This window comes from Vespula vulgaris, chromosome 2 (assembly GCF_905475345.1).
Source record: "Vespula vulgaris chromosome 2, iyVesVulg1.1, whole genome shotgun sequence".
Lineage (NCBI taxonomy): Eukaryota > Metazoa > Arthropoda > Insecta > Hymenoptera > Vespidae > Vespula > Vespula vulgaris.
In genome coordinates this window covers 12,688,770-12,700,687 of record NC_066587.1, presented here as the reverse complement: position 1 = coordinate 12,700,687, position 11,918 = coordinate 12,688,770, and the positions used below count along the sequence as shown (strand labels likewise).

Sequence of the window (11,918 nt, the reverse complement as noted above, 5' to 3'; positions counted from 1 at the left end):
ATCTACGTAGTGTACCGTACGCATGCTTATGAAAGTGAACGTCAGTAAAGCAGTTAGAATTTTGAATTATGTTTTGAATAAAACATTTGAAAATCCAAAAAATGAATCATTAATAAGTATAACTTATATATTTATTCTATTTGAATTTATTTTAATATCTTTTTACATTTAACTAAATAATATTATTTTCAAAGAAATTCGATAATCGTTCGATAGATGGATTGGATTGCACGATTTCGAAGTAAGTTAACACAATAAAGTTTTATATATATATCTCAATACTACTTTTAATCGTCGCGTTAAAATTATTACTATATTTTTAATGAAGTAATAAGCTATTTAATTATTTTTATAATTTTTAAAGATTCATGTATATTTATGCGCGTTACTTAAAAATGTGAACATTTCCCATACAGGGTACATTGTAATTTGATGAATCATATATTCTAACAAAATTAAAATAATTTTGATTATAAATATATATCTCTACTCATGATGAATGTTAAATAAAAATTTTTATTTTTTATTTGATTCACAATAGAAATCAAGAATAGAAGGTAGCACGTTGATTTTTATCAGTTGATATCTATTCTCATGTGCTTTTCATGTGACCAGATACAGAATTAGGTTAGTTCATATTTTTATACTATTCAATTAGAAATTGAACTATATCCTATATCTATAAAAAATAAGGAAAATATTTATAGTTATAACTTCTTGTTTACTCTAAGATTTATATTAATCTCAATGTTAATACATTTTTTAATATTTGCATATAACATTATGCATGTGATTTAATTCTAGTAAAATTATATCTATTCACAGATTTATACTTCATTTGAATATTCTATATAAATTTCTTTATTTTTATAATTAAATACTTTTAAAATTCTACAGTTAAATAAATATACAAAATAATTAAAAAATTAAATTATAAATTTATAAGTCTAGATTTTTATAAAGTAAGTTAAATCTTCGTAACATTTAAATTATTATTATTAATCCTTATTAATGATTCAGTATGTTTTACTTTAATGGACTTGAGAATATTATTTTGTAAATTATTTATAAATTTACATTCTTTATTTTGATATAATGTTAGTATATTTATAAATTTATTTTATATAGAATAGCATATTAACTATTTTTAGTTATTCAAGGTCAGATGTGTACAAACCTCTAAGAACATACTTAACTGGTCATTTTTACTTGCATTTGACTTGAATCTTATACCTTTTGTATCTAATTTTGATAATATTTTAATTTAAATATCATCATATCCATATCTATGTTTAATATTTGATATGAGTGAGTGTTTATAAAATAAATGTTTATATACAGTCAAATTTTATAGGTAAGTTATTTTACCTATCAATTTTTTAAATAATTTAATAAATGTTTTTTTATGAATTTACTTTATATATACATTAATATCAAAAGTTGTAGACATTTTAATATAATTACAAAAAATATAGTTCTATATATCTTTTTTATATTATATTATATATATTATAAATACATATAATTCAATAAGAGTTCCTTGAAATAATTTTATATTTTTAATAGTAATTTTAATAATTTTATATATTTGAATCATTATTTTACAGAATGTCATTTCCAAATAAAGAAGATCGATTGAACTGTTGGAGTCACAGAGATGAATATTGGAAGTGCTTAGATGAAGCAAAATCAGAAACAGATTGTAATGAATTTAGAAAAAAATATGAACAATTTTGTCCTTCTCAATGGGTAAGTCCTAATAGGTAATTAAGATATGTATTTCTTACTTTGTTTCATTATCTATAATAAGATCAATTACTATTGATCAGGTGAAACACTTTGATCGTAAAAGGGAATATCTAAAATTTAAAGAGCGTTTGGAGCTAGAAGGATATGTTCCAGAAGAAAAAAATCAAACATCTCTTTAATAAAACAATTATAACTTATAAATGAATGTATCTAAGAGTAATAAGCTTATGATTTATTTATTACAATTTTCTTAGTTCATATAAATAATAAATAGATACTTACAAAATGTGTACATTTTATTATATTAACCACTTGTTTTTAACTACTATTATACAGTATTTTTTTATTACTTATTTTTCATTGATAATGACTTTGAAAAGTGCTTTGGATTGCACACTCTTTCTGTTACTCTTTTTTTTTTTGTATCAGAACACATATTCTACCAAATAATTTATTTTATGAAAATCTACAAAATTATATTATACGATTATTTTTAATTGTATAATAAGCAATACTTCTGATAAAGAGTATTATTTTTCCTATATTACAGGAGATGTGACTAAGAAGGAAGAAAATATTTTTCAAATAAGTCAAATATACTAATACAATGTGTTGCTGAATCATCAATTTTTAATTCTCAAGAATAAAAAGATTATTCTGATAAATAAAATAATATGGTAATATTTATGTTCTCTTCAATTAATATATATAAGGATTATGCTATTAATTTTAAGGAATAAAATTATTAGCGAAATCTGCAAAGTATAATTCACATGTTAAAAAGAAACAGGAATTGTACAATACAATGGATCTCTCTCATCTACTTCAAGAGTTACAGATATGCAAAGAGAATATTGCTATTTATAAAGTTAGTATGTATATTATACTTCCTTAACAACTTCATGACATTCAATATCATGTTTTAGTAGCATTGTAATAAAATATCAAAATATTATTTTAATAAAAATATTTAATTTTTTATTTCAGAAATTAATAACATTTAATCTTTCATCCAAGCATTTATTAACTACAAAAAATAAAGAAGAATGGCAATTAATATTATTAAATATAATGGAAGTGTTGACTAGTAATCAAGACATGGGCAAAGAATGGATTTTATTAGCTTCTCATGCATTTTTCATATTACAATCAGCTCAATGTGATCCTGAATCATTGCAAAGATATTTAGCATATTTTTTAGAAATAGATTCCTCTGAATTATTTTATATTAATAAGACATATAAAATAATTCATCTAGAATTGTTTAAGTTGGTCATTACACATGGTTACTTACAAGTTAATCAGAAAAAAATATATTCCAATAATGTATTGTGTATTATATTCAAAATTATTTATCCTCATTGTATACAATATACTCCTTACTCATATTTTGCATATAAGATATTGAATACTTGGTTACATAGATCAATATACACAGATTTTTGGAATACGAATAGTTTATTAATAGAACAAAAATTGGAGATGATTATATTTTCAAACTGGTATAATTCGATTAATGATATTAATAAGCAGAATGCAACATATATCTTTAATATATATTTAAGAATAATGATAGAAAAATATAATGGGTTTTTGGAATATGTATTTAATTGTATTGACAGTTTGTCATGGCAAAATGAAACAAAATATATCATATTAGCAGAAGTTTGTAATATGCCAAAATGCAGAATTGCAATGATAACATCAGAACATTTTTTATTATGCTTGAGTACATCATTAACAAAAAATCATTTACGTTGTGTTGGTACAAAAGTTTATATGAATATTTTAAAGAGACTCACTGAAAAAGATTGGAAAAAGTCATTTGATACTGTTATAAAATATCTTGTTTATCAATGGGAAATAGAACCAAAGTAAGTATATAAAATAAATGACATATTATTAGTTAATGGATAATCTCGTTTTAATTACTCTTTACTTTGCATTGAAATTTAATTTATAATTTTTTTCAGCAAAAATCATAATGCACTTAAAGCACTTTGTAAATATTGGCTTGAACCAACCATAGCAAAGTACAAGAATATTCTATTACATCTATGGGAATTATGTAAAGATTTTGCAGCACCATTTTTTCATTCACACTTACAAAGAATAGCTAATGAAATGTATGTTACTTTTCCTCAAGATATTGACCTTATTTTTTATATACATCACAAAGATGAAGTTATAAGATTAAATGGTTTTGCAATCTACTGTTATCAATCCAGTAAATTGCTTAATAATGATAAAATTGATCACTTTATTATAATAAAACAATTTTTATGGTATAATGTAAATACCACATCAATATTCTTAAGAGATGGGATAACTAAATACTTTAAAATATTTTATACAAACATTTTAAAAAGTAGTGAAAATTTTGGTTATAATCAATATATCTGTAATATAGTAGATTGGTTACATGAATTCTTATTAGACTGTTTTGAACCTGGTTCTCATTATCAACGTAAAATTCTTGGATTAAATTTGTACAAAGTTGTCCTTTCTATAACTCATACATATTTTTGTAAGCATCTTATTGAAAAAGAACATAATTCTCCTATTATACTTCACAATAAATGCACAAAAGAAGATATAAAGTGCAAGTTCACAAATAAGAAATGTTTATTGGTCCTCTTAAAGCTACTACAAGATAGTGCACTTGATGTGAAGCAAACAGCAACTTACATTATTATCAATTATTTTAAGAAAGATGTTTTAACGAATATAGAAAAAAAAGTAAGAGCTTTGATTTATTATTTAATTATTTTTTAAGATATTGTAATAAAACATGATAATATTTTAATTTAAAAATGATATAATATCAGGTAATATTTGATATGGGATTAAAAAATTGTAATTCATCTAAATTCTATGAAGTGGAGACTGGAGCATCACTGATGAAGATTCTGTCAACTTGGGAGCCTTTTAATGCAGAATTTATTACTAATAAATGTGAAAAAAGTACTTTATGTAATAGTTATTATGAATTCTTTCTCTGTGAAGCACAAAAGCAATTACTACAAATGAAAGAAGATATATTAAAAGCTATTGTTCATAATGGATCTTTTTATGGTATCCTTACTGCTATGCTTAATTGTAACTTCGAAGATGGACTAGAAAACTGTACACCTCCTTTAAACTTCATAAAAAATTTATTGGATTTCTTAGATGATGCTATAACTTTCTTTTTATCTATATTGTCATCAAAATCTGCAACTACAAGTAAGATATTATTATCTCATATGTTATAATGAAATAAGATCATTCTAATTTGTATTCATATTTTCCAGAATATGCATCATCATTTGCAGAAATGGGATTAGCAATTAATGATACAATTAAAACTAGTGCAATAAATGATGATAATTATGATGATCTTATTTTATCACCTGCACATCAAGTTATTGTATCTTGTATTTGGCTATCTTTGAAGGTATATTATTTAAAAATTAAGTTATCCTTTTAAAATAAGTTTTAACTTAAACAATAAAGTGAACTGATAGATTATATTTTTTATCAAGGTATCTTGTGAAATAGTTAATAATATTGGTAGTCGTATGTACTCTAATGAGACTACTTTACACGCTATTAAGCTAATTGCAATGGTATTAACGAAATGTAGACATAAAGGAGCAATTGAAGCTGCTGGAATAGCAATTGGCAACTTAGTAAGGTATTTCATTTATTATAATCTATTGTAATTTTTATGATATAACTGGTAATAATATTTATGATATTTTAGATGTATATGCAAGAAAGATAGTTATGCTGAAACATTAAAAGTGTATGTAAAAAATTTATTAGAAGATAAAACTACGAATACTTTGAATATAACTCGACGCGGTGCCGGATTTACTTTGATGTTTCATAAAATTGTATCTAATGATAATCGTAAAGGAAGACCTCTTTTACATTTTGCTATACAAGAGTTACTGTATTCTTTAGAAAGCTGGTCTGAAATTCAATTCGAAAATATTGAATATAAATACGATCTTCCATTGGCAAGACATTTATATTTTTTACGTACATTGGTAGCAGACAAAAATTTACATGTACAATTAACACCATATATGGAGCGTATTTCTTTAGTATGTTTTCAATATTTACGATCAGAAATTTGGCAAATCAGGTAGACAATTACACATTATACGTTTTTCTCAAGGTCGTTAATATGATTAATATTATCAAATTATCAATACTTTCAATTTTTAGGAATGCTAGTCTTCAATTATTTGGCTCTATAATACCACGTTTGGTAGGACAAAGTCCTGGTGGAAAAGAATTAGATTTTGGAAATGGATATTCCGTTAATCACTTCATCACTCATTATCCAATCCTTACAAATCACATATTAAAACAACTTCAGGTTTTTTCACAATTATCTGAAAATTCAAATACTATGTTACACGAATATTCAAATATCGTACATATTCTTATATTGCTTTCTAAGTTTTCAATTAGTGGTTGTGATTTCATTGATTATTTATCATATGATTTTGTACAAGAAATGAAAAGTTGTTTTTGTAAACTTCTGGCTAATCCTATTGAATATATTAGAGTACTTACTGGAAAAGCATATGCAGCTTTAACTGCATTTTCATGCATTAAATCAGAAATCGAAATATTGAAATTTAATATTTTTCTAATTAAAAACGTTAATAAGATACACGGGCATTTACTTACTATAAAATATTTAAAAGAGAAATTTTTGGCTGAAGCAGAAAATATAAATTCATGTAAAACAATAGAGTCAATAATTATCAACCCTGATGAAAAATATATCAGTGAATATAGAATTCAAAATATTGTGAAGATTTGGAATAATAAGCTAAAGACTAAAAGCAATCAACAAGTATATTATACTTTAGAATGCATGCTAATAGAGTTGTTTAACTTGAAATTATCTCCATCAAATATTGAGTGTTTTGATAAAATTATATTAGATAGTTTATGCATATTACATATGGAAAAAATAAAACCAAGTTTTTATCAATTTATTGATAATCTAACATATTTATATGCAGATCATATTAAATATACTGGTAATTTTAATTCGAAAATCATTGATAAAATTGTTCATTCTGAATATATAGACCAAACTATTAATTTTTTAACTCATTTGCATTGTTTCACTCCAATTCTTAAAATTATATTACATATTTTACTATCGATAATTGACAATGGTAATACATTAGTCATTAATGCGATGATAAAATTTATAATTACAACTTTTAAATGTTCATTATTAATTGATATTTATAAATTAAAATTAGAAGAAATAGTTCTGATTTTAATTCCAAAGCTTGATAAGAATAGTTTACATATTAATGTATCACACTTAAAAAATATATTAATAGCAATATTTTGCAAAGATGAAAAAGTCATATATAAAATATTATCAGCAATTTTTAACATGAGTCTTAGTGACAATGAATATATAAAAAATGAAGCATTAGAATGTCTTCAATTTCTTGTTCAACGTTTTTCAGAAGTAGAATCTAAAAATAAATTGATAATGATGCATTGTTGTCTTATATTACTGAAGAATGATACTTCTGATATATGTAGTTCAGTTAGTACAATTGTACAAAATCATATTATCTCTACTATATATGGTAGTAAAAAAATATGTGAACATGATGAAATTATATACCAACAACTGCTGTTAGAAATAGAGTATTATACATCGTTATATAATTCTATTTATCTAGATGATAACATAGAATTTATAAAACAGTTCATAGGTCTTGATAAACTTCACAACAAGCAGTCTTCACTAGTTGAAAATCCTTTCGATCATGAAGATAATACCTTTTATAAAGAAGAAACAAAGTTTATGAACATACTTTATTTTTATATGCAATCTAACAAAAAATATTATCATGCACTAAAATACGAAAGTAATATTGAAAACTATATCGATGTGTCAGACATCATTCAAAGTAAATATCAATTTTTAGAAAAAACCGGTTTTAATTTTAATTGTCTAAGAAATTTGTTAGCCCTTAGAGATAAAGAGTATCTATTTAAAAAACAGGAAACTTTGATATATGAATTCAAGAATAAAAAATAATATAGTGTATGTATCTGTAAAGCATTATTTTAAAAAATTTAATAAAATTATATATTAATATTTTAAATTCTCGATAAAGTGATTTATCATGAAAAATAATCATTTTTACATATTGGTAAGATAGTTCGTATATTTTGTAGTTGGTACCATTGATGACGTAGACAGGTCAGCTGTGGAACAAGTCTAACGTGGTAAAGTGTACTTCAATTTTTTCGATTTCTCTATATTATATTCAGATAATCCACCTGTTATTTTTATTATAACTAAATAACATTTAGGTGTTACTTATACTTTTATAAAAAATGTACTTTCATGATGTTAATTATTGTATATTAAAAGTTGATTTATGCAGTACCATATATTTTAAAAATGATGAAAAGCAAAATTTTTATATAGCATGTAATTAAATTAAAATTTCTTCTGTTGTACAAAATAAATTATATATATAATTTTATTCACTAAACTTAATATGTATCAAATTATCAGTATAAACGTTACAGTAAGTTTAATAAGTCTTTATATATATGAATAGGTTTGTGTAATGGAACTAGAACGTCCTGACCGATTAAGTCAGTGTACATGGAGGTCAAATGCAACAAATACACCACATACAATAAGAAAAGAGTATGTACATATTTTTTTATTTATAAAAGTTATAAAAATTCATTTAAAATTTTGTATATAGAAATTATAATTTTACAAATGCTATAAATTTTTAGATTTTCAAATCGAGATGATGTATTACCTAATATTTTGGAAGCTATTGGTCAAACTCCTATGGTACGTTTAAATAACATTCCTCAATTATATGGATTAGAATGTGAAATATGTAAGTATTCAAATTTTACAAACAAAAACTATTAATATTGGAATTAATATAGAATATTTAATTATTACATTTTAGTTGCAAAATGTGAATTTATGAATCCTGGTGGTTCTGTAAAAGATAGAATTGCTTATAGAATGATTCAAGATGCAGAAGAAAAAGGAATATTAAAGCCAGGTTCTACTATAATTGAACCAACCAGTGGTAACACAGGGATTGGTCTAGCAATGGCTGCAGCTGTTAAAGGATATAGATGTGTTATTGTTATGCCAGAAAAGATGTCCAATGAAAAAGTGCTTACTCTACGTGCCCTTGGAGCTGAAATAATTAGAACGCCAACAGAAGCAGCTTGGAATAGTCCTGAAAGCCATATTAGTATTTCTCAAAAACTACAAAAAGAAATTCCTAATAGCGTTATTCTTGATCAAGTAAGTTTAACATTTGTTCTAACTGATGATATATTTTTGCCATTTATGTATGTGTGTGTGTATGTAAAAAGTTACTATATTTATAGCATAAATAAGTATATTATTCATATATAGTACACAAATAGTGGGAATCCACTGGCTCATTATGACCAAACAGCAATGGAAATTTGGAAACAGTGCAATGAAAAATTAGATTATGTCGTAATTGGTGCTGGTACAGGAGGAACTGTTAGTGGCATTGGACGTAAATTGAAAGAACTACATCCTGAAATAACAATCATTGCAGTTGATCCTATTGGCAGTATTCTTGCATTTCCATCTGAATTAAATGAGCATGATGTTAGTTTTTATGAAGTAGAGGGAATTGGGTATGTTATTTATAAAATTCATTATAAATTCTGTTCACTAATACTTGCAAGTTCTATACACTGTTTTACTAAAATTATTTTTTTAAGATATGATTTTCTACCTACTGTGCTGGATCGTAATATAGTAGATAAATGGGTAAAAGTTAATGATTGTGAATCACTGAATGCAGCACGCATGCTTATCAAACAAGAAGGATTATTATGTGGAGGTAGTAGTGGTGCTGCTTTATCTGCAGTTCTAAAAATTGCAAAAGATATTCCTGCAAAAAAACGCGTTGTTGTTATCCTACCTGATGGAATAAGAAATTATATGACTAAATTTGTATGTGATAACTGGATGGAAATTAGAGGCTTTTTGGTAATGCATAAAAAATATATTTATAAGATATAAATGAGAATATTTTATGCAAGATTGAATTTTAAATATATAATATTTTATAAAGGTTGCTAAGTTCCACTATTATATTATAATATATCATAAATACATCAACTTCAAATCTGTTAACTAAAAAAATTTTATTGTATATTGCAGGATATACCATCAGTAGATGAGTCAAATAAATGGTGGTGCAATTACACAGTTTCAACTTTATCCATAACTAAACCTCCTGTATTATCCAAAACAGCAACATGTCAAGAAGCTATTCATATTCTTAAAATTACAAATTCAGATCAAGTTGTAGTTATTGATAATGAGGAAAAGGTTAAAGGTGTTCTTACAATGCAAATACTTATGAGTAAGCTAATATTTGGTGGAATTAAACAGACAGATTGTGTAGAAAATATTATGATAAAACATTTCGTAAAGGTTTTATCTACAACAACTCTTATAAAACTTTCATTAATTCTCGAACATGAAACTTATGTAGTTGTTGTAGATCATATAAATAATGATGCTTTAATTGGAATTATAAATCCTTCTGATATTGTTAATTTTATTTCTAACAAAGACAATGCTTTACAAACTAATGGATCCACATAAGTTTTTGTATATCACTGTTTTTATAATTTTATATTAATAAATAAATGAAACAATATATAATGGTAAACATATGTAATTCATATTAACGAATATTATAGTGCAATAAGAATTAAATGTCAGTAATACATCAATGCTTGAAAATTAATTATTCCATTACGTTTACAAAGTTGCAAAAGCCTAAATATTTGTAAGTGCCAATAAATTTATAATGTTACATAATACTTATATATTTATTTTATTTTTTGTATATGTTAAGTTTCAATTGTTTATATCATTTATAATTTATAGAAAATTTTAGATATAATTGACATGTTCTTCATGTTAATTATAAAATTCATATTCATTACTGAAATATTATATACCTTTCAGACTTTGTATCAATAATATAGTGATAAATCATTATATGAAATGCATGTTAATGCTTATATATTATGCATATACATATTAAATTCTTTGTACTTGAACATGGAATTTACAACTTGGTAAAGCTGATGTTTCCGCTGTTACAGTACTTACAATACCAAGATTTGCTAAACTACCTCGTAATAAGCCACATGTAAATGCTAATAAGCGTGGACTTTCTGGAAGATATTGTTTAGTATTACTAGTACCAACTTTATCTAGTAAACGAAATGAATTATCTTGTAATACATATACTCCATGGTGATTCGTTCTAAGATTATCAATTTGCTTATGATATAAACTGCACCAAAAATCTGTACATATAAATTTAATCATATCTAATTCATCTTTAAAACGACTCCATTCTCTTGTTAATCGTTCAATGATTTTATATCCAACACTAAATCCCATCCACTCTAATCGAGATAGATCCTCCTTACCTTCCTGTTTAAAAAGATTATTTACTATTCAATTCATTTTGATATTTAATAACTTATTATGCTAATTATGTTTTAAATATATATTCTTCAAATATATAACTTTTCTTACCTTTGTATCTAATGATAAACTTAAAACATAATTAACTATTTCAGCATGTAGATATTCAAACAAACATTCATCAGCTTCTCCTGTTGATCCAGAAATTGTTTTGGTATCTATAACTTGTTGTTTCATATTTATGCGTATTTAATTGTCATAATGTCAATAACCTATAACATGTCACTTGCAATATCCCTTTAAATAAACCTCATCAATGACACAATATATAATTTTTTACACACACACACACACACATATATATATATATATATATAAGTATACTCACTTTATATAAATCTCATAACTATCAACCTCAAATTTTAATACAACTTCCAATATACTATTCAGATTATCTTGTGTTAATGAAAACGACAGAACATTAGATTAAATCAACGATTTTCTATTTTGAGAGCGCCATCTAGTTAAGTAAAACCTTATAACATATGAGTTTGTACACGCACTCACAATTATATGAGCAATTATATTTGTCAAACAAAAATTTAATATTGCTCATGACACAAAATTCGTATCTTCACTTAAAAGTAAA

General features: G+C 24.2%; 5 protein-coding genes across 17 annotated transcripts; 4 read left to right on the top strand and 1 right to left on the bottom strand.

Moving 5' to 3' along the window:
- The first annotated feature begins 10 nt into the window (after nt 1-10).
- On the top strand, nt 11-8,602 carry LOC127061618 (uncharacterized). Of its 5 annotated transcripts, none has more exons than XM_050988750.1 (12): nt 11-116; nt 195-241; nt 2,300-2,617; nt 2,737-3,623; nt 3,723-4,488; nt 4,578-4,974; nt 5,043-5,185; nt 5,274-5,425; nt 5,495-5,881; nt 5,965-7,831; nt 7,966-8,016; nt 8,358-8,448. In XM_050988750.1, exons 3-10 carry the CDS (start codon nt 2,555-2,557, stop codon nt 7,823-7,825), a joined length of 4,656 nt encoding a protein of 1,551 aa, XP_050844707.1. In that variant the 5' UTR covers nt 11-116; nt 195-241; nt 2,300-2,554; the 3' UTR covers nt 7,826-7,831; nt 7,966-8,016; nt 8,358-8,448. The 5 variants fall into 5 exon arrangements, with proteins under 5 accessions (XP_050844707.1, XP_050844709.1, XP_050844708.1 ...); XM_050988752.1 differs by adding an exon at nt 8,545-8,602 and having other exon boundaries at nt 106-241; nt 5,965-7,694; nt 8,358-8,449; XM_050988751.1 differs by having other exon boundaries at nt 106-241; nt 2,300-2,426; nt 2,499-2,617.
- LOC127061628 (cytochrome c oxidase assembly factor 6 homolog) lies at nt 255-2,037 on the top strand. Of its 6 annotated transcripts, none has more exons than XM_050988767.1 (5): nt 255-417; nt 542-627; nt 1,161-1,354; nt 1,608-1,749; nt 1,830-2,037. In XM_050988767.1, the coding sequence occupies exons 4-5, from the start codon at nt 1,609-1,611 to the stop codon at nt 1,926-1,928; spliced, it is 240 nt and encodes a 79-aa protein (XP_050844724.1). In that variant the 5' UTR covers nt 255-417; nt 542-627; nt 1,161-1,354; nt 1,608; the 3' UTR covers nt 1,929-2,037. The 6 variants fall into 6 exon arrangements, with proteins under 6 accessions (XP_050844724.1, XP_050844726.1, XP_050844727.1 ...); XM_050988769.1 differs by having other exon boundaries at nt 1,152-1,354; XM_050988770.1 differs by lacking the exon at nt 1,161-1,354.
- LOC127072249 (cystathionine beta-synthase-like) lies at nt 8,367-9,228 on the top strand. Its single transcript, XM_051012543.1, has 4 exons — nt 8,367-8,449; nt 8,545-8,654; nt 8,730-9,079; nt 9,205-9,228. Exons 1-4 carry the CDS (start codon nt 8,367-8,369, stop codon nt 9,226-9,228), a joined length of 567 nt encoding a protein of 188 aa, XP_050868500.1.
- Nucleotides 8,932-10,496, top strand: LOC127061623 (cystathionine beta-synthase-like). Its single transcript, XM_050988757.1, has 4 exons — nt 8,932-9,079; nt 9,166-9,447; nt 9,535-9,805; nt 9,980-10,496. Exons 2-4 carry the CDS (start codon nt 9,239-9,241, stop codon nt 10,427-10,429), a joined length of 930 nt encoding a protein of 309 aa, XP_050844714.1. The 5' UTR covers nt 8,932-9,079; nt 9,166-9,238; the 3' UTR covers nt 10,430-10,496.
- Nucleotides 10,487-11,804, bottom strand: LOC127061625 (trafficking protein particle complex subunit 6b). 4 transcript variants are annotated; one of them, XM_050988760.1, is made up of 3 exons: nt 11,658-11,804; nt 11,381-11,566; nt 10,487-11,275 (listed from the first exon to the last, which is right to left on the bottom strand). In XM_050988760.1, exons 2-3 carry the CDS (start codon nt 11,504-11,506, stop codon nt 10,874-10,876), a joined length of 528 nt encoding a protein of 175 aa, XP_050844717.1. In that variant the 5' UTR covers nt 11,507-11,566; nt 11,658-11,804; the 3' UTR covers nt 10,487-10,873. The 4 variants fall into 4 exon arrangements, with proteins under 4 accessions (XP_050844717.1, XP_050844718.1, XP_050844719.1 ...); XM_050988761.1 differs by having other exon boundaries at nt 11,381-11,541; nt 11,658-11,797; XM_050988762.1 differs by having other exon boundaries at nt 11,381-11,578; nt 11,658-11,784.
- Nucleotides 11,805-11,918: the final 114 nt, after the last annotated feature.

Bases quoted from the DNA above. Each gene is read 5' to 3' on its own strand.
- LOC127061623 (XM_050988757.1), top strand. From the start codon at position 9,239: ATGGAAATTTGGAAACAGTGCAATGAAAAATTAGATTATGTCGTAATT. The intron at 9,448-9,534 runs GTATGTTATTTA...TATTTTTTTAAG, and splicing joins TATGAAGTAGAGGGAATTGG to ATATGATTTTCTACCTACTG. The intron at 9,806-9,979 runs GTAATGCATAAA...TGTATATTGCAG, and splicing joins TGGAAATTAGAGGCTTTTTG to GATATACCATCAGTAGATGA.
- LOC127072249 (XM_051012543.1), top strand. From the start codon at position 8,367: ATGGAACTAGAACGTCCTGACCGATTAAGTCAGTGTACATGGAGGTCA. The intron at 8,655-8,729 runs GTAAGTATTCAA...ATTACATTTTAG, and splicing joins TGGATTAGAATGTGAAATAT to TTGCAAAATGTGAATTTATG. The intron at 9,080-9,204 runs GTAAGTTTAACA...GTACACAAATAG, and splicing joins ATAGCGTTATTCTTGATCAA to TGGGAATCCACTGGCTCATT.
- LOC127061618 (XM_050988750.1), top strand. From the start codon at position 2,555: ATGGATCTCTCTCATCTACTTCAAGAGTTACAGATATGCAAAGAGAAT. The intron at 4,489-4,577 runs GTAAGAGCTTTG...ATATAATATCAG, and splicing joins TAACGAATATAGAAAAAAAA to GTAATATTTGATATGGGATT. The intron at 5,882-5,964 runs GTAGACAATTAC...TTCAATTTTTAG, and splicing joins TCAGAAATTTGGCAAATCAG to GAATGCTAGTCTTCAATTAT.
- LOC127061625 (XM_050988760.1), bottom strand. From the start codon at position 11,506: ATGAAACAACAAGTTATAGATACCAAAACAATTTCTGGATCAACAGGA. The intron at 11,276-11,380 runs GTAAGAAAAGTT...CTTTTTAAACAG, and splicing joins GTTTATCATTAGATACAAAG to GAAGGTAAGGAGGATCTATC.
- LOC127061628 (XM_050988770.1), top strand. From the start codon at position 1,609: ATGTCATTTCCAAATAAAGAAGATCGATTGAACTGTTGGAGTCACAGA. The intron at 1,750-1,829 runs GTAAGTCCTAAT...ACTATTGATCAG, and splicing joins AATTTTGTCCTTCTCAATGG to GTGAAACACTTTGATCGTAA.